The 21,304-nt window shown below is 42.8% G+C and overlaps 1 protein-coding gene across 3 annotated transcripts in view; it reads right to left on the reverse strand.

Annotated features, from left to right (window-relative positions):
- The window catches only part of MAD1L1 (mitotic arrest deficient 1 like 1), a 353,651-nt gene that overhangs the window by 167,590 nt on the left and 164,757 nt on the right, over positions 1-21,304 (reverse strand). For all 3 annotated transcript variants that reach the window (XM_027656701.1, XM_027656702.1, XM_027656703.1), the window contains one exon: positions 15,542-15,598. In XM_027656701.1, the coding sequence (XP_027512502.1) occupies positions 15,542-15,598 (57 nt within the window). The remainder of the gene's footprint in view (positions 1-15,541; positions 15,599-21,304) is intronic.

Consider the following 21,304-nt stretch of genomic DNA (forward strand, 5'->3'; position numbering starts at 1 on the left):
CCCAAGGTGAGAAGGGAGAGGAGGGCACAGTGATCTCAGTGTAGATGAAACTGGCTCCAGCAGTGAGATGTTGACATGGACCTGGCTTCCCAGAACTATGATTAAAACTACTTTGAGTCACAGGAAATTATTGCCATTCAGAGCTCACTAACCACTTGTGAAAAAAGAAAGTAAAACAGCCAATGTATTAAATCTTTCATTCGAAAGATGCTATTTTAATTGTTAGGGTTTCATCTCTAACAAAGGTTAGGAAAACATCTCTTACTACCAACCTCATATAAGCTATTAAAAATGTTATTTATGTCCTCTCCAGGACAAAAACAGTCAGTTGAGATGAGATGGAGTAGCTTATTGTTGGGATCCAATTCTGCTTTTGTAAAGATAACACACTGCAGGCAAATAGGTCTTCACAAAACAAGAACAAAGAGAATGGCAAAACCAAGCAGAAAATAATTTGTTGATAAAGCCTAAGAGGTGAGGAGGTTCCTGAGATCATTCCCTTTGACACAGCCTGAGGACAGCTCCAGGACTGGGTGATGAGCATGCAACGATTCACCACAGTGGCAGTTTGTCCATTCCTGTCCACATGTCCTCTCAGTATCTGTGCCAAAGAACAGCCTCAAGAAGGGATAAGGAGAGGAAGGCCCAAACCCCTCTCGCTGTTTTCTCTGTTTAATTCCCAATTTCCTCAATTAATTTCCAGTCCTGGTCTCTCTTGCTCACCAGATGCCACTTCCAGCAGGCATTTTCTGCTTTTTGAACCAACTCACTATTCCTGTCTAAACTCTTCCAATTTTTATCAATAATTTTACATAACTCGCTGAGTTAAACTTTTATTACTTTGAATACATTAAACTAGTAGAAGCCATTACCCAGCAGAGAGGGGAAAAGGGCTGCTCAAATTACAGCTCATTGCTGTATTCCCCCATTCCATACCAAATGACTCAGGTCAGGCTTGGATCCTTCAGCTCTCTTTTATGTTGATCTTGTTCTTTTAACTAGCACTGACAGCAGAGAGGGAACATTGTCCCAAAATGCAGCATTGTAACTCTTATCCTGGAAGCTACAAAGAGGGACCTAAGGACCTACAACATCTGCAGGAGCTTCAGGGATAATATCACCCAGGATCAGACCCTCAATTATATCCCCACTGTACAGAACACATTAGCAACTTGAAAAGAAACTGAGCTATTATTTTTATTTTTTAAAAAGTTATCCAAGGTTTTTATGACACTAAATAAGGTAGAACAATGAGGAATATCAGAGCCCATAACCTGTGAATAAAACACAAAAACAGGTATTTAATGTTTTGAGGATGTGTTGTTCTCTTCTCAGAATATACTGGGGCCTCTTGCTCTCAAACTAAAATGATCCCATTTATCCTGATCCTTTTCTACTCTCTTTCACTTCATAAGCATGAATTCCAGCCCAGCTTTATTGCTCTCACTACAAAGTGATCAGGATACAGACTAATTTCAGAACATCCATCTCCACAAATATGCGAGTGTCCCAAAAGATGAAATGTAAATACTTTTTCCAAAATAAGTACTGCCATCATTATTTATCAAATGAGAAAGAGAGGAAGGAAGAGTATGGATGGAATTTCCTCCAGTGTTTAATTATATGAAATATCGTTCTTCTTTCAGCATTACTTTTAAACCTGCCTGGACAGGATTCCAAGAAGGTGGTTTTCCTCCAAGTGTTAATGACACAGCAAACACCCACAGCAGGTTAAGAAATATGTTCCTTGCTCGTTCTCTCTTCTGTAGCAATTATTTAAAGAAATATGAGATGACAGGCGAAACGTAAAATTATAAATTTATCTCCTGACAGCTAGATGAAACAAAACTTTACTTTAGAGATCTGATTTTCTTGGTATATTTATGGCATTTGTCATTTCTGACCCGTATCTGTCCCCTCCAAACCAAGTACCCTGAACCTCTGCAATGCCATGGACCTGTTGTTCCTCACACTCAACTCCAATGGGCTTCAGCACTGATGAAACAAACTTTGCCAGAGCATCCCAGTGCCCACTGCTGGCCACACTCCATCTTCAGGATGAGGTTTATCACAGGTCAAATCAGCCTTCCCTTGACAACCACATATAGGAACTGAAAATTTTAACACACTGCCCAAAGTAATGATCAAGTCTCTGTTCAGGTGCCTCATTTTGGATAATAAAGGACCCAAAATCTAAAGTATTTCAACTCACTGCTAAAGTAGGATTTGCATGATGAAGAAAAAGGGGTTGGTTTATTCGCCCACATCATGTACACACATTTCACAGAACACATGCTGGAGACATACAGTTATTATTTGAATAATGAGTGCATTTTAGTGAGGGGCTGATACAGCAATCTTACCCTGATGAAGTGTGTCTGCACGTCATTCAGCATTCTTGGAACTGTAAAAAGCAGGAAATGCTGAATCCATTATAAATGTCTAAAGGTTTATTTAACAATGGGCTGATGCAACATCCTTTGAAAGGCCTTCCTCAGCAAAAGGGCTGATTTTGAACGGCAGCGATAAATAGAACTGAATCGCACAGAGTCAGCGTGGAAAGGTGAACTGAGAGGTTGTGTTTGACTACAAGTCTCGACACAATTCAGGAAGCCATTTCAAAACATAAATATTTCAGGTGTATGAAAACCAAGCAAACTTGGAAAGGAAGAGTGTACACTAAAATAGACAAGAACAGAGAAATGGGATCCCGAGTATGACCCATACACTGAGGTTTGAGAGCAGGTAAACCAGGACCTTCATACAACTGTGATGCTATTTGTGCTTCTCTCCATAGGATGTAGTGACTAAGGATCTTATTTGCCTCTCTTCCCACAAGGCAGCACAGCAAGCCTGGTGTTGTCTATAAGCTTATAAATCCAGCATCAGGAGAGAAATCAAACATACATGAACGCCAGGGAGTTTAATTTGGGTGTCCAGCAGTACCACATGGCAGTAAGACACCATGGTGAGCACTTCCAGAGATCATTCTGGTCAGCAAAAGCAGCATCACCTCTTCTATGTGCCCATCCCACTGGCATTCTGGAGGGCTGCTCACCCAAAACATCTGCAGAGAAGGACACATGGGGAGAACTAAGCCTCACCAGATTTCTTAGTGAAATTTACTCTTCTCCAAAAAGTAGGCCAATACTTGCAAACCAAAGTATTACTTGCCATTTAGAAACAGGTTAAGCAGCCCAGGATTAGTTGGTACATTTTCTTGGGAAAATTAATCCTCGATGCCATCGTGAAACAAAAGCAATAAAGCCAAAGAAAATCAGATATTCAATAAAAAGTGGTTTAGAACTACCTATTTCCCACTTGGCTGAAGCAAAAAATACATTTTTTTTTTTCCTCTAGAAAGGCAAAGGTTGGCTGGATCAGAGTCGCCAGTCTCTATGGGTTCCACCATCTGTAACAAACTTGCTGTGCTTTTATCACTGAGAAGACAGGGCTAGGAGCAACCTTTCAGCAAACACTTCCCTAAAAATGTACTCATACATATATATTATTGTAGATACACGCACACTGGGAAATGGACATATGCTGACTTCTGCTTCTCTCCAATACAGTCTGGATTGTGGCTTTTCTCCTCCTGTTGCAGTAAAAAGAGAGCAATTTTTCAAGTTTATACCAAATGTCATTCTATTTCATTTCCAAATATAATCTCCCAGAGAGAAGGTTCGCTTGCCCTATTTCCAATCTCTAAAGTTAATACACAAATTTATATTCCTTTCTCCCACTCGCTCTCCTAAATTAAGAGGTGTAATTACTAGGAACGCTTGCTATAAACGAATAAAGTGCCAAGGGAGAAGGAGCTGTCAGCACTGGACGTCTGCAGCAGCCACCCTCCTCTCTCTCCCATCCCTGGAGGATCCTGCTTATGAGGCAGTTTCTATCTTTCCCATTAGCAGGGGTAGCTCACACACAGGAGCAGATGACAGCCCCTCCCTTTCCAGGCAGGACAATCATAAGGAAAAGAATTACAAAATTAACTTCAGCCTGTCAAGGAGCCTGGCATGGGTGATTCCTCCCAAACCCACCTTTTGCCTCTCCCCAGTCCTGCTGACCTCTCAGGTGACATCAGTGTTCCTTAACGACAGCAGAGAAATGCAGATCTGTGATCTAAAAATTCAGTGCCAGTCTCATCCCTCTCCCCCCTCCCCACCTCCAGCACCCTCTCCAAAGGAAGATTGATTATTATAATCAGACTTAGCTCTGACACAGCATTTGCATTTTCAAAGCACAGCATAGTCATTAACTAATTCATCTATCCCAAGGGAGCCCTAACGAGCGTTCACCTCTCCCCCCTGATTCCCAATCCACAGGCAGCCCACAGCTTTCCTTCCAACACCTCCCCTCCACACTATGTGGCACCAGCACAACTTGGTGCAACTCCAGACGGGCTCAGTGAGCCAAACTCAGCCCTTCTGCAAAGGAACAAGAGGAAGAATGCACAGACACCCTATTTAAACCAGTTATCCTAGGGTTTCCATGTGTAATCACAGCGGTACAGGCTATTACAGGAAAACAGTTTGTTCTGCAAAATAAGGCAAATGCCACAGGGGTCCCAAAATTACCACACTCCTGTATGAGCAACATCAACCATGAGCCTGAGCTGCCTGCCCACTTGCAAGCATGCACAGAAGGAATCCTCATCACATCACAGCCTCCAAAGCCCCAGCCTCCTCCTGCACAGCCCATCCAACATCTTCCTTAAACACCTACAACACACCTTTAGTTCAAGACTCAGCCTCCTGCCTCTCTCTAGTACTTTATCACATCCCAACACCACCAGGTGCTGATCCTCCCCACTCACCCACCTCCCTTGGTTCATCTATTCCAAGATTATCTCAGTTGGTAAGAGCCTGGTGCCAATAACCCCAAGATTGTGGGTTCAATCCCTGTATGGGCCATTCACTTAAGAGTTGGACTTGATGATCCCTGTGGATCCCTTCCTACTCAGAATATTCTGTGATCTCTGTATCCTGTCCCTGCAACATGATCAAGGAGGGTTAGTGGTGGAGGTAGAACAAGATGATCTTTAAGGTCCCTTCCAACCCAAACCATTCTGTGATTCTTTTTCAGAGGTAGGGAGTATATGGTGAATATACAAAACCCACAGCTGCTCTGGAAGGAGCCCATTCCTCTGTTTTGAGGACAGATGCTCTGCTGATGCTACAGCACATCTGGAGGCAACTGCCCTGGGCCCCAGCACAGACGCCATGTCAACAGTGCAACACCAGTCATCACGTGGGTACCAACAGTTTTGTCTTCCTCTTTGTCCCCCACTATGTGCTGTATTTATTTCTTTTTGGTAGCATGGAATGGGTGCAAGATGTGAGTTTGGAAATAAACACTACCGGACATCTCAGCCGGATGGAAGCTGCCTCAGAGCTCAAGATTAACAACCCTGGAAAGTTCACAGGGAAGAAGAGAAAACATTTTGTGCAAGAGACATACCAAGCAAGGGAACTGGAGATGTTAATTTAAACCTATGAGTTTATTCAAGTATAATTACATATTTCAACCCTCACTCCAAGAAAGGAGCAGACAAGGAATCTCTTCCTCTCAGCCTGTCGTGCCCACGCTCCCAGGCGCTGCTGTGAGACCTCACTGCCACTGCAGTGATGGCAAAACACCTTGACAGCTTCATGTCCAAAACCCCTCTCTTTGCTCTAACAGCTCATTCTGAAGAAGGATCACCTCATTTCCATGTTCATTCAGCTCAGAGCTCTCTGCTGTTATCAGCCTCGCTCCACCACTTTCACCAGTGTGTAGATGACTGTTTCCTTTAATTACTACCGAAAGCTCCTCCCAGCCAGGGAGAGCAAAACAGCTGGTGTCCACTGAGAGAAGGAAACTCTAGAGTAATTAGCCTTAACTGGCTGACACCTCCTACCCATTACTCCTGGTTAGAACAGCAAAACACAGAATAAGACTCTCTTTAGGGAACCTGTCAAGGTGCCAGACTGAATGTGTCGCTTCCCTGTCCAGTGCGGCCGCGGCACAGGCGCAATGGAGCTGTTTGCTCTCAAGAAGAGCATCACACGGGCCATTTCTTTCATGCAGGAGTAGGCATTTTTGCTAGAATCAAGTCTTGTAGCACCAGCTGTAATTCACAGGCAAAGCAACAAATAAATCTGCAAAGATGTCATACCTCCTTCGTGTAAACTCTGAATACAGTTTGTTTCCTGAAAATATAGCCTCGAGGAGTTTCCAGAGCACTCACTCAACAACTCTCATCAAACAGGAGCTTGTAATCCCACCTCTCACTCCCCCCTTCAGTTTGCTTGTTGAAAAATCATCATATAATAACCAGTCAGAGAAGAATCTATGCAGTTACCAAGCACCTAGGAAGATCAAAGGGGAAAGAGGAATCCAACATCCATTTTTGTTCCTTTGTTTTCTAACATGAATACAGTGGAATCAATCCTGCTTAATACTGCAAGAGAGCAGAGGAGCCTTCACTGAGTGCTAAACTTGAAAATTGAACTTAATCTTCTTTCTCTGACTCACATGGAAGAACACACAGCCTGTACTTCAACATGCTTTTAGGAAGAGCTCTCTCATTCCTACTGCAGCTCCAGCCCAATTTTGCAGTTCACTACAGCTGGGAGCACTGTTTTCTGGCATGTCTTGGCAGGGAGAGGGAGGGTCAGCAGGGGCCAGCAGAGCTTGCTGTTCAAGGTGCTTTCTGAACTCCCAGAGGTGGGAAATATGAGGATGGGGCAAAGGATCCAGCTATGGAAAAGCAGCAGCTTTCCTGACAGAGCCTCCCAGCTGCCTTCAGGGAAGGAGCAGAGCCTTCATTCAAGGAGTCTTGTTCCCCAAACCCTGTCCAAAGAACAGGCTAAAAAGAGCAGGTTTAATGCTTGCTACCTGAATGACCCATCTTGGGGTCCACCTGTGACAAAAAGCAGTGGGTTTTTAACGTGTAAAAAGTGAGAAATCTCTCTCCTCATACCAAAACCCAAAGGTTACCTGCCAAGACTGCTCTGCCCATTTCGGCCTCTCAGGATGATGCCTGTGCTGCCCTTCAGTTGCCAGCAGCAGTCACAGAACGAAAGGCAAACAGCAATTCCCTCTCAAATACTGTATGTTCAGTTCTGGTGCCAAAGCAGAAGCCTGGCATTTTAACCTTTGGTGAACATGTTCTTGCTGCCACCAATAATAAACTCCGAGGTCCAGCTCAGAGGGAAGGTGTAATAGATGTGCAGGGATGACATTAGCACTGAACACAGCATCAACAGGACAGGGCCTGGCAGGAGCTCGATTTTAAACAGCCAGTCTTTAGAGGTTAATGAAATATTCATAAATAAGTTAAGATTCTCCTGACAAGCTGGATCCTGTAATACAACAAAGAGTTGTCAGCCTCAATTAAGCAATTCCAAAGAGGCAGGGCTCTGCCATTCATTATTTACCAAGAGGTCACAGGAAAAATTCTGCTCTATGATCTTCCTGTCTCTGTGGATAAATTGGGTTTTGCAGCTTGTGCTGGAGGACTCCGCTGCCCTCACAGACCCCAACCTGACATGGCTACTACCCACCCCCAGCATCCAGCAGCCAAAGGCAGGAAACACTGGAAACGAGCTCTTCTAAAGGCACTGAGACACAATAAGATCGAAAGCAAACAATGTAGCAAGCTGATTAAGCTGTCAGTATAAGGACTAAGTCTTGAAACTTCTTTTTTTTTTTTTTTAAGCCTTTATCTCCCTTTTTGTACACACAAAGCCAGCCCCAGGCAAGAAGAAAAGTATCCAGCAACCTTTGATCTGCAGGCACATCCTCTGAACATGCCCTTGGTGCCCCCCCAGATCCCATAGTTAGAGAGCTTCATATCCCTCTTCACGTTCAGGACAAACTGTCCCTACAGAATTGGATTTCTTGGATCAGATCTCTCAGGATGGTCCTCTTCTGATTCAGGTACAACTTTCCAGGACTGTGAAAGCAGAATGAAAACCAGTCTTTATCCTTGGTCGCATGGAAATTGGAAATAAATTACTACTGTTCAACAGCCCCAAGTCTTTCTTTCCCTCTCTGGACATGTACAGAAGCACATGTTGCTTCTACACCTTCTCCAAGCTGCCTTTGAGGCAAGGCAGAATAAAAGATCAGAAATGAAGGAACCCAAGAGGTATCTGGACCTCTGACCTGGTTTTCTCAAAGTGCTGAAGATAACACGAAGCCCCTGCACTCTCCAGGAAATTTTAGCTCAACTGAATTGAACCATGTAAGTCTGATGCAGCCCATAAACTTCTTACGGGCTCTGTGAAGATGAATGAAGCCAGGAAAACTCAATACTTGCATGACTATTAAATATGTCTTTTATGTCTCAAGGCTGTGCCTACTAAAATAAAGCCTCTGATAATATCCCTATCCCATTCTCATTCAATTAAGTAACCCAGTGTAACTCAGATTTTAGTGACAACAGTGACACTGACAAGGACCACTCCAGCTGTAGCAGAGCATCATCCTCTGCACAGGAAAACGATCCACCTTTGTCCTGCTCAACAACCAAAGAGGAAAAAACCCTACTTCCTTCTACCTCCCCAATCCTTGCTCCTGTTATAATTCTGCCTGTCAACAGAGGTTGGGTTTTAGGGGTACATCTGTAGCACGATGGGCTGGGAAGGGGGTCAATATGTAAGTACATCCCATCTGAGCTGGAACTGCTGTTCAGCTCTGGGTCAGACCAGCCCCCAAGATCTGGCAGCACCTGTCCCACAGGGAGCCAGAGGGAGGAGCAGCAGTAAGGCAGCTCTCCACTTCAGGCAGCCACGTTTCTTCCTTCTGACAGCCCTAACCCCATGTCAGCTCTTATCGCCTTCGAAGGGCAAATGGAAACCGTCCTGCTGAAACCAACCGGTGCTGCTGAGTTCCATAAAACTTTCACATTAATGGCTCCAGCAGCAGGTTCATTTGAGTAATGGGACTTTTAAACAGACTGTTTATTTCTTTTTAATTTGAAGGGAATGTACTATTTGATCCCATGTGCCCAGCTAGATTTTTAAAACAGAGATAAACCACAAGAATTGACTCGCTAAGTCTCTTCTTCTGACCTAATTAAAACAGCATTGAGATACTAATGTGCAGCAGTGTAATGTGCTGATCACCTCTCCAGCTTACAGGCAGTTTGTCAGCACTCACCCAACAGAATTCCAAAGCTTCCTCCACGCTCACATCACATGCAACAGCTGCTTCTGATGGTGCCACAGTTTTGTGTGTTGAACGTGAATTTTCCAAGAGGGAATGTGCAGCAGGTACAACACCAACCGAGGCAGTTCATCATTCCCTATGCTAAGAGGGGGAGGGGGGGAATAATCCTGCCTGTTCCTCAGAGCTCACCATATTCCTTCACAGTGGGGAATAGCAAGGACCTGTTTGAATGTACTTGTTTACAACAGGCACTGAGAGAGAGCTCTCTAAGAAAGGGAAAAGAAGAGTCACTCTGAGTACTCTCATCCCACTGTTTAGGGTTCACTCCACCTTCAGAACCAAAGCTCCACAGTAAAAACATCAGGAGAAAATTTAAAACAGGGTATCAGTGACTCCTGTACACTCACCCCCTTTTTCCAACAACTCCCAATCTGAATTAACAGGATCACACAATACAGTGAAGAACAATACAAACGCTGTGAAGTATACACAGAACAAACAAGGAACTAAAGGTTCTGCTGAAGTAAAACTACTTGATAGAGAAGATGTCTCAGACACATTCAAAGCAGACATAATTCACTGAAGATCCTGGGTCAAAAAATATAAATGCATGAGCACAGTTACTGATAGCACAGAGCAGGAGGCTTTATCACAGAGGGGCATAAACTGATAAGAAAGAGGAAGCTACATGAAAACTCAAGGAACAGAACTGAACTGTCATAGTGCAAGTCACACAACAGCTGGAACATCTCCTACAAACTGAGTCTTCCTCAGCCAGAAACTAGAGAGGAGGACAAAGAGTGGGGTAGATGAAGTGATCCCAGGATGAACATCAGTGCCATGTGGCAGTGGAAATGAGCAATATCCTGGATACAGGTCAGCTCTTCCACCACAGATGGAAGAGGTACCTGCATGTACCCCCTGCTTCCATGGAAGAGACTTTTGTACAAGATACTGCTGGAACATCACCTGGAATGGTGTGACTCATCTTCAAAGGAGACACAGAAAAACAGAAAGAGATTTAAAGAAAGCTGCAGGATTCATGAGGAGCCTGAAGAGCCTGTTTTAAGAGAAGACTGCAAGAGCTTGATTTGTTTAACCTAGACAAATGAAAGGCTGGGAGAGAACAATTGTTCTCTATAAATATGTCTCGGCATAAATATGAGGGAGGAAGAACAGTCACTGTAGTTTAAGGAGAACATTAGCACAAGAAAAAGAATGGATATTAACTGCACATATATTTTCAGTTGGAACTGGGAAGATTTCAGCTGTCAGAGCAGTCTTTCAATGACAGTAATGGTACAAACAACCAAAGCAGTTTCAAGACAAGCTTGATAAATTTATGAACTGAGATATATGCTGCAATTGCCTCAGTTACTGAAGGACTGGACTTTATGATCTAAAAGTCCTCTTCCAGTCTTCTGTTACTATATCATTTCATTCTGGATTAACTTCTTTTGCTGTCTCTTTATAACCAGATTCATGTTTTTCAATCTGATTTGAGAACTGGATATTTCCCTAAGATTGCCTTACTAAAACTATTCACCCTGCTCCTCAGCTGAGTGCCACACCACTCATCTGTCTTGGGTTTGCTAGCCTCACACAAGGTGTTAGGATAAAATCTGTCACATGGGAAGGAGATTTGCTAAATCAATTCAGAAATTACGAAATACACTTTTGATAGATGGAGGTCTCCTGCACCAGTCGGTTGACTCCTTCCCCTCCCAACCTGTTGGTTCTATGGATGTTCCAGCAAAGCTTCATTTTATTTATAACTACCATGGTTCAGCTCTCTAATCCCACATTTAATTGCCTTCCTATTATAGATAATACAGAGAATTTACATTTCCACTAATGAACACCACTTTTGTTCTTATGCCTGGTCTGTTGTATTTCTTGCTTTATGTTTAATAACTCTTAAACAAGAATGAAATGAGTTCTATTGGCCAGTTATCCAGGGCAGGTCTTTTATATTAAAGTTCATGTTTTTCCTATTATCGTTGTTATTACCTGCAAATTAAAATTATGGTAATAATTTTTCCATGTTGCCTTCCATTCAGCAGCTAGTTCCCAACTACAACATGCACAGTGTTCTCTGAGTTTATTTCCTTCACACACTCTCCTTTCTGTCTCCATTTCTTCCTCTGATAACCATCAGTGTAGGCAGTCACTGACATTTAAGTTAATCCTAAACATTATGATTTCATCAGACTGAACACATGATTTGGTTCTTTAACTATTGCTGACCTGCTGCTCTTAAATAAAGGTCTCCTGTTCTCTGCAGAGAGTTAACCAACACTATTCCTCAAGGCACAGGGTATTCATCATATTCATTTTAAGGTGTCTTTATTGCTTCTGTAAGGACACTCAATTTATGCCACTCATTTGGTGACGGCTGCATTCTTGGACTTCAAATCTTCTTTACCTCCCACCCTGCTAAGCAATTCTTCTGATTCATATATCCATCCTTTTTAATCTGCTGGAGGGTGAAATATAATTTGTTCCAACGAGCAGTCTATAGATTTCAGAGCCCACATGGGCCAAGCTGTCTTTTGAAGATGAAAGTCAAAAGATACCCAGGGCACCTCAGGGCAGTGAAAATACAGGTGATGCTTTTTTAATACCAAGCTGACTTCCCTTAGGGATTAATGATAGAGAAAAAGAAATCTTGACATGAATGCCCCATGCTACAGAACCAGACTGAAAGAAAGAGTAAGATCAGAGATCACAGCTGTTGCTTGGATGGCAACCTTGAGCCAAACAATCTCCTCCTGTCTATAAAGGGATATGAAAAAGGCAAATGGAAATTAGAAAAACTAGCACATCTTCTGTTTCCCTCCCTTAGGGGAGGAAAGAAAAATAATATAACAAACAAGAAAGCATTTTCCACAAATAATATTTTTGTGTGAATGAAGCTTGCTCTCAGCTTTAGGCCAGTAGAGCACTAAACTAACACACCATAAGAAATAAGATCCTGGCAGTACAGAACAGGGAGCCATGTGTGAACTCTCTGAGCAATCTCCTGGCACATCCTGAAGATACAGACACACAGTCCCAATAAAGAAAACTTCCAGTGCTGATAAAATTGTCAGAAAAGTGCACATGCATATGAAAACATTGCAGGAAAAGTGTGCCTAGGCACTAAAAAAAAATTCAAATAAAAGAGACAAACCCCACAGATCTGTGAGACAGCCCAGTGATCTGAGCCCTATCAGAGTGGTGACTTGTTATGTATCACCTCTCAGAAGACTGTTCCCTTACAGTGGGAACACACCTAAACTGTGAATAAAGAAAAATAAACAAGTGAAGGGTTAGAGGGAGAGGAAAATCAAAGTTTCATTGTTAATTACACAGCACAATGATAAGGGTAATTTTTCTTAAATCAAAAAATAAATTCTAGGTTCAAGTTCCCTGAAGGATATAAAATATTAGAGGATTTTTTTATGGTTGTAATCACAAACTCATTTCTCCAGCCACTACTGGCCGTGTCTAATTAGGGCAAAGTATGTTAATGATACAGTAGCACAGCCCAGAGACGTCTTCAGTTGCAATATTAATTGCATTTAGGGAAAGAAGCATGAATTGTGCTTATACAAGCTAATTAGTATGGGTTTGCTAATTAATACAGGAAAGTCAAACTGCCTTTGTCTTGTCAACTGCAATTAACTGAAGATGTTTAAATTTCTTTTCTTTTTTTTTGTTTCTCCAGTAGCACACTGGCTTTTAGTTGACAAGCAATGAAATCCCACGCTGGAGTTATCCATGACAGTCAGTGAGGTGAGTCCATCCCATTTTCCTATAGCAGGACCTTGTGCCTCAGCCTGGCACAGTGTCTTCTACAGCACACACCACCCTTTGTTTCATACTGTCCCCATGAACACAATTCCCTGAACCAGGGACCTGAACCTCTCCTCCAAGGACACAGAGTCTGCAGATCCTCTTTTATTGAGGTCACAATCCTATCGGATTTATCCCGCAAGTATTTTAAATACTGCTATGTGAAGAGTGAATTATTTACCAGGGCATCTAAGATGCCCCCACTGCACACAAGGAAGACATCAAACTCCTCAGTGAGATGCAATCAGCCAGTTCACCAGCCCCACAGCACATCCCTTCATTTCCAGCGCCTGGGGAGGGTGGCAAAGCCATCAGTTCTCTTCAGGGTGGCAGCAGAGATGTCACCTGCACAAAGGTTCATCCCAGAAGCAGCCCAAAGACTGTATGATAGCACCTGACAGGTGTTTATTCCATTTCACTTAGAGCCATGGGCCTGTTTGCAGAAGAGCTGATGAAAAGCAATACCCACATCTGTCAGCACCCAGAGCAGGACAAGCACTTCTGCACCTGCAGCCACGGACACTCAGCATCAAACTGAGACTGGAGGTTCACAGGTAAAAGGCAGGAAAAGGAAGGTCAGATGCCAGAAATCCAAACAGGGCAAATAATTTTGCTGAAGTGTCACATTTAAAGGAATATGAAAATAAGGCCACCCAGGTGAGACACTGATCTGGAGAGGGGGAGAAAAACCCATATAAAGAACATTTTGCTGGATGGCAGGGAGGAGAATGGGGTTGATGGTATATCCACAGGAGCCCCTGGGCAGGCAGCTACAGAACAGCCCCACTCAAAGGGGACAGACCTCTGTCTCTGCCAACATTGTAGAAGACACAGAGTGATACGACTTTCCCTACAAGGGAGATTTCAACTGGGGATGCAGGAGAACCATCCACCACCAGTGAAAAGAAGGCACTATACTGCCAGGTTTTCCCTCAAAAGGGAAAAAGAGGGGAAAAAAAATAAATCTCTCTCTTCCTCTGTGTGAAGCAATTTTCCTGTATTTACTGAACAACATTCAAACTGTTGAATACAGCCCACACCTCACAATCTGCAATCCATCGTCTAAAGCACCACAGAAAACAGCCTGTTCATGGGAGGTTGATGTAAACTTTACTGGAAGATCACAAGACCTGCAGTTTTCCACTGAGAAACCCTTGGGAATAGGCAGTGAACACTGACTGCTGCTTTATCCTCTGCTGATGGATGTTGCACAACACCAATTAATGCTTTAACACCAGAAGTTCCAGTTTCTCCAGCTCTCTGCTAGACTGTTTAATACAACAAATTTTTGAAGGCAAACAAACAACTCAGAACCCAAGCTTAATGAGCCCAAAAGAAAAACTCTGAAATGTTTAAAAAAACCCCAAAGCATCAGAACATTAAAAACACAACAGCAAGTTTTTCCTCTGATATATCCAGTGAACACAATGCAAAATTGATTGTATAGAATTTGAAACTGTAACAAGGCAGCACGTAATGAGATCAGATGGTAAATAGGATTAATTCAGTTTTCTTTGGAAGTATCAGTTGTGAACTGCATCACCACAGAAAGCAGCTGGGCATACAAAAATGTTTGCCCACAATGTGAGACCACCCCAGAACCGGAATTAATTAACGCTCTCATTATGAAAAATCTGATGTTGAAACAGCAAGAGGCACAAATTAAAAAAAAAGATACCAACAGACGTATGGCAACCCATTAACAGCACAGCAGGGGCACAGCAGTCCTGCCCTCCAGTGCCCTACTAGAGTTCAGCACAAGTTAAAAAGACCCGTGCTGGAACCACGGTTTATGATTTGGATTTTAGAACAGATGTCTGTTTAGCACCTACTTACTTGCCACTGATGCAGGCCTATTTTTTTATTAGTAATAAAATTAATCACATCTACAGAACGAGTCTCTATGTCTTGGATGCTGCTCAGGTTTTTCTTGTGACTAGAAAAAGTTGAAGGAATCCCACAGTTCACCCATTAGCAAAAACAATGGTTCACAAAATGGCTTAATGCTGACACCTCATTTATTCCTGATTATGAATAATTGTACACAGTAGTCATGAAACTGCACATAAACTTCCTTGTCTGGTTTTGTGGCCTCTATTCTTTTTGGTCCTTGAGGGAAGTGCCAATAAAACAGACAAACCCAGCAGAAAATTAACAGATACTGTAAAAAAATAGTTAGTGATAATTCTGTCGTATCTCATCTCATTGTTCTTTGCACACTTGAGACTGAATCAAAGGCCCCCAAAGAAAGGAGTTAATTCAGTACGAAATTAAATGCTTGCTTCTGATCTAGAACTGCTAAAGAGAAAGGAAATTGCCAAAAAAAGGAAGACAGGCCACTAGATCTCATCCAACACTTTTTCCAGGTGAGTATGGAAACAGGGAGTGCCAAGACAGGCAGTAGCAACACAAACTTTTACAATGCTTATTTGCTATCAATTTTCAAATAATTGGAACTGACCATTGTTTAAATGAACTGAACTTTGCATATGTTACTGCCCTGTAAAACAATTTAAAAAAAAAAAAGCAAAAATTGAACACTTACCATCTCTGCTCTTTGCTTGTGGTTTCCCACTTCTTCCAGAACCTGAGATAGCTGAGCCTTCAAGACACAAAAGAATAGAAAATTAAGTCTAGGATGCAATTGTAGAAGTTTAACAAGACTGCACCCTGTCACAGCACCCTCCAAACCCCCTCCCCCTCAAATCACCAAAGACACTAGGACTTTCATAGTATTGGAAAGGAATTATAAGTGTTGGATCTTACTCTGTCTTATCAGCATCCCAATCCATGAGACTGTAACCTGTAACCTACACACACTAGAAAGAACAGGTTTATTGCAGGGAAGAATTCCACTAGATTAGCTAGTCCAAATTTCGATCCCATGGTCCAGACAGCACGTCCATTTCTTTGGAAGTTGGAGAAGGAATGGTCTAAAACCCACCCTGTTTTGCCAAGCTTAACTTTAGAGAAAGAAGAGGTTTGGCTCCACAGCTCCTGAAAGGAGGGTGGTTTGTTTCAAGGTAACTTCACAGGAAATGTTCTGTTGAAGTTCTGGGGTTCAGGATTCGGTTTGGAAGCCTTCCAATCTGCTGGGGTAAAACACTGAGAAAATCTGCTCTGTAACATAAATCTCCTGAATTTCTGTGAGGAAAACATCCCAGTGCAAGGGTTTGTGGGGTTTTTTTAAAGAGAAATTTGAAATGTAAAGATTCTCAAACAAGAGCAGAAATATCTTCTGTTATTCCTGCATAACTTGGGGGGAAACAGAAACTCAACTCAGAGAAGGATCTTTCACAGAATTTTGTTTATGAAAAAGGATTTTAAACAAAACGGGTATTTTGGAGATGGGTAAGAGAAGCCACATATAATACTTGAGTGCTATTACTCCCCATATCTTTAATTTCCCAACACTTTGCTAGCCTGCAATAAGCCTTTCTCTATTTAGCAGAAAGCCCAAAAAGTAGTCACAAGTGATGACAGAGAAGCTAATTTAAACTATGTAAATAAAGACGAGAAATAAAAACAACTTTCCTACAAACTAATTCATATAATTTCAAACAAATATCATTAAAACCCTCTGGAGTCCCTCAAACAATCTCTCACCACACATGAAATGGGTCTTTTGAGTGCCACATGCAAACCAGCAACAAACAGAAAGCAGTTTATAACAATGAAAAGGAAAACATTCAGCTTTGAAGGCTAACTGCACCGAAATACAAGCAAACAAAAAAATTACTGTCTTAGGGTTCAGCACAGCAAAACAAACAGCAGAACATTTTGCAAACAAACAACCAAACACTTCATGATTTTCCTGGCCCCAGAGCTCAGTAGAAACTGAAAAAGTTTCAGCTCCTTGCTGTGCAGAGCAGGGGATGATGTGACATTATTTAAGGAACAGACACTCAAATAGGATGAAAAGGGTTTTAATACAAGCCTAGGACCTGGCACAGGAGAATGAAACACGCTCATTAAACACTGCAGGAGATGCCAGCCCCAACCAAAACTGGAGTGACTGGACAAGCAAGTGAGAAGAAAAAATGAAATTATCACCAAGTTTGATACTGGAATGTCAGGAAACTATAAATTTGCAGACACCTGGGAAAGATTTTTTTCCCCACTGCTACTGAATCAGGTACAATGACAGCAGCAGGTGGGAGCCAGGAGAAAGTCACCTGGGGAGAGTTAGAAAACATGCCCTCAGAGATGTTGTTTAGGAGAGGTGCTGGCATAAACTTTGCAAAACATCTCAAGACTAACTGAATATTTTTGATTAAAAACTACCCCAACTTTTCTGTATATGTATTAGCCTTATCTATATGAAAATGACCTTTAGGTGGGAACCAGTAGCCTATTCTAAACCAGATATAAGAAACACTGAATTAAGGACTACATTAAAAATTACATATTTTCTTACAGTATCTACCATTCCTGAATTTGAGGGTCATGTCTCTGTTCAGCCTCCTGTTCACACAGACTCCTACAGAATCACAGAGTAACTCACACTGAAAAAAAAGTGTGAATTCCCTCATGGCTCAATCCTCTGAGCTCTGGTGGGCACCAGGCACCCAGCCTGGATCAACCCACCACACTGTGCCAAGCTCTGGTCACCTTCAGAGTGTAAATATTTTTCTTTATAATATCAAGACAACAGTACCCTAAGAGCCTGTTTAACTAGAGGGGTATAAGAGCATTTTAAAGTACAATACCTTGATAAAAGTCAGGGAAAAAAAGGATAGCAAAAGACTCTGACACATTTTACTTCAGGAAGAGGATGAAAAAACCTTTTAGACAGGGGAGAAATAATACAAAGGGATGGGAGAAATCGAAAATACAAGCAGGAAATATGCCATAATTTATCTTATATATAATATGGTTTGGGGAAAATAACCATTTCAAGGTGCTATGCCAGCAGAGACCCAGAGGCAAAACCTGGACAGCAAGTCCAAGCCAGCAGCATAACAGCAGATCAATATGATTTGGAGAAGCAATCAGATAAGAACTAAATCACAAAGTAGGTTTTCTTCATTGCATTTATTTCTAGGCTGCTCATCTCAAAGGGAAAGAGTCAGTAACTAGTGGGAATTCGGAGAGCAGCAACTAAACTTACCAGAGTGCTGGAAGAAATGATTTATGAAGATTAAAAGATTTTTAAACATATGGTTTGACTACAACACTCACAGAAGAGCAAAAGGGACATATTTAATGCATTGAGAGCTGTTAGAGTGACGCAGCTGGAGACAAGGAGGCTCCTCCAGCACAGCTGATGCTGTTGGATGCACTTGCAGTCCAGAGTGGGGACCCTCCTGCTCCCTGTCCGTGCCCACCTATGCAGGCAGGTGGGGAAGCACAACACAAAGCCCAAACCTTCAGTGGGGTCCCCGCTGTCTGCACTCACCAGGCAGTGGAACAGCTGATCTGAATGCTTTATCACATCCAGCTTGTAAACATCAGCCCTGCCCCCAGACTTTTTATTAGCCTAAATCAAATATCGAGCCTCGCTCAGCTGTTCGAGGACAGCTGCTTGCAAAGTGATTCACTGCCATATTCCTTCTAGGCCACAAGAAAATACAACCTAATCACCAGCAGCATGACAGATGCACAAATTTTTTAATTATGAAGGAGAAATTAGGCTCTGAACTTATCCCCACATCTCACTTAATCAGAGTGCTCCAGAGGAGCTGCCAGCCCCCACAGCCGTGGAAGGAAGGAGCTGCAGAGGGCCCTGGCCGGGTGCCTGGCATCCTGCTGAGCCCCTGCTCCCAGCCCCTCCAAGGCATTTGCCTGAAAAGACCTGAAAGAAACAGTGTTATGTTGTTTCTTGGAACTTATCTTTTCAGGAATGAACTGCTGGGCTTCTTGGTTCAGTCATCTCTGGCCATTTCCAGACAACAAAAGAGAGAGCGATGGACCTGAGCCCCTCGGGGTGGGTGGGAAGGAGATGCCCTGGCACCAGCAGGCACAGGGGGGCCAGCAGATGCTGGAGCAGTTTGCCAGTCCCATCTCAGAGTTCCACAATGGGAAAAGCCACATCCCTACCTGAGGAGCATGTAGTGACAGGACAAGGGGGAGAGGCTTTGAGCTGAAAAAGAGTAGGTGTAGATATTAGGGAAAAACTCTTTCCTGTGAGGGTGGTGAGGCCCTGGTACAGGCTGACCAGAGAAGCTGTGGATTCCCCATCCCTGGAAGTGCTCAAGGCCAGGTTGGACAGGGCTTGGAGCAACCTGGGATAGTGGAAGGTGTCCCTGCCCATGGCAGGGGGTTGGAACAAGATGATCTTTAAGGGTCCTTCCAACCTAAACCATTCCATGATTCTATTCGTAGCTCAGCTCTGTGCTAGGGGCTTTTCAGTCAATCACATCCACCTTGGTATCTCAGGAATCGCTCAGTAGGATAGACTTCTGTGTTGAATTCTCAGGCTGTGCATGGAAGTTAACTTAAAGCTCCAAGGAAATTCCCTCTACTTAATACCCATGTTCAATTCCCACAGAACACTGAGCTCAAACAGTAAGAAATCTGATATGCAAACAGATATTACAAATCAGATATACAAATACACATAAAGTGCAGTTTACCCACAGAAGGCAGCACAACCAGGTAAAAGAAAATCAAGTAGCAAAGCGGGGGGGGGGGGAGAAATCCTCTCAAGTATTCAGTCAATTACTTTAAGCTTTCCAAAAAAGTGTTTGTCAATTCAGAATACTCATCTTACATGACAACACTGTCTAATCTACTGTCAGTGGATTGTCATCCTCAAAAGAGAGCGGCAGGAAGGGAAGAACCTGTGCTCCAGCCTCGCCGGGACACTGCAGCTCAGGCTGAAAGAGGAGCAGGAACAGTTTCCAAGGAGAGGAACCGATTCAGCTCCAAGGAGACATTTCTGAATTGTTTAGCTTGCTTCCCTGCATCAATAATTTGTCTTCTATACCTTCCAAAAGTCAGCCTTCACTGACGGCGCTGGAGGAGGCTGGTCGGGGAGGGTTTAATGAATGAAACTAAAGCAATCTGGTGGTGACAATGCAGCTGCTAAAGCGACTGCACCAACAGCCCCCCCCCTCCTCCCCGGGGGCTGAACGTGAGCCGACTGCCCTGACCGATAGGCAAACAGCTCAAATGTGAGCCTCATTTGTAGGGAAAAATTAACTACTCAATCTCTAATGAACAGTCTTACTCTACACAACAATACCCTCAGCTCTACAAGCAATTAGCAAATCGAAACGCTCTCTTTGTGGACCTGCATTAATTTACTCCTCGATGTGGCACATTAAGTAGCTCATAGGTACAGCACAGTAGTAGCAACAGCCAACCCCATAAAATAAAAGCTTGCTTCAAAGAGTTAGGGAAGCAGAATTATGTGTGCTGCATACAGGGAATAAATCTTAACAGCCTTCATTTGGAAACATCATTTTAGTCTTATGCTTTCATCAAACAACATGATTATCTTAACAGTCACATTAATACAACGTTGGTGCTTTACTAGGCAGAGAAACATTCACTACCCCAAATTAAAAAGAACAATTTTTATTCTTCCTCATCAGGGTGAAATACCTGAGAATATACACAGCTGCCTATGCTGGGGTTGTCCTTTCACAGCTATAAATCCCAACTGTGGGTCCTCAGAAGAAAGGCCACTTGTTGCAAGGGCAGCACCTCTGCAGGGGAGGGAAGGAGGAGGAGGTTTTGCCTGGCAAAGATGGAACACAGCTGCAATAAATGGCACTTTTACAGCTTGCTGAAGTCCAAGATACTCTTAGAAGTATTTTATATGCAACAGTTGTATGCAAATTCAAGTCAAGTGTGATAATTTGCAAATTTAGGTATAATGTTAATCAATAGCTATTTCAAATTAATTAACTTCTAAGATAAATTCTTGCTTCTCCTCTTTCAAAAATTTAACACACGATTCAAATTTACAAGGATATATCGGCTACTGATCACAGAAATACGGAATCTTGTATGTTCTAACATGCCAAATCACTTCAGTTTCCTTGTGCTGGCTGCCCCCTGCTCCCTGGGTAATTTCACAGTGGTTTATTCCTCTGATCACTTACAAAAGAAGACAGAAGATGAAGCTTCTTGGCTCCAGCTTGATGGCCTTACTGTGTGGCTAAAGAGCAGTGTGACCAATACAAGGTCCAAGCCAGCACATTTTACCTGGTGCCATAGGCTGGGTAAGAAGGGAAAAGAACCACAGTATCACCTCTTTCTATCAGATTCAGGAGACACATGGAAAATAAGGTGCCTAGAAGCTGCAGCTGAAATAAAGAAGGAAACCTGAAAACATGGCAGCACTCCCAGGACAGTTCTG

The sequence above is a fragment of the Corapipo altera genome, unplaced genomic scaffold (genome assembly GCF_003945725.1).
Source record: "Corapipo altera isolate COAL_440 unplaced genomic scaffold, ASM394572v1 104, whole genome shotgun sequence".
In the NCBI taxonomy this organism is placed as follows: domain Eukaryota; kingdom Metazoa; phylum Chordata; class Aves; order Passeriformes; family Pipridae; genus Corapipo; species Corapipo altera.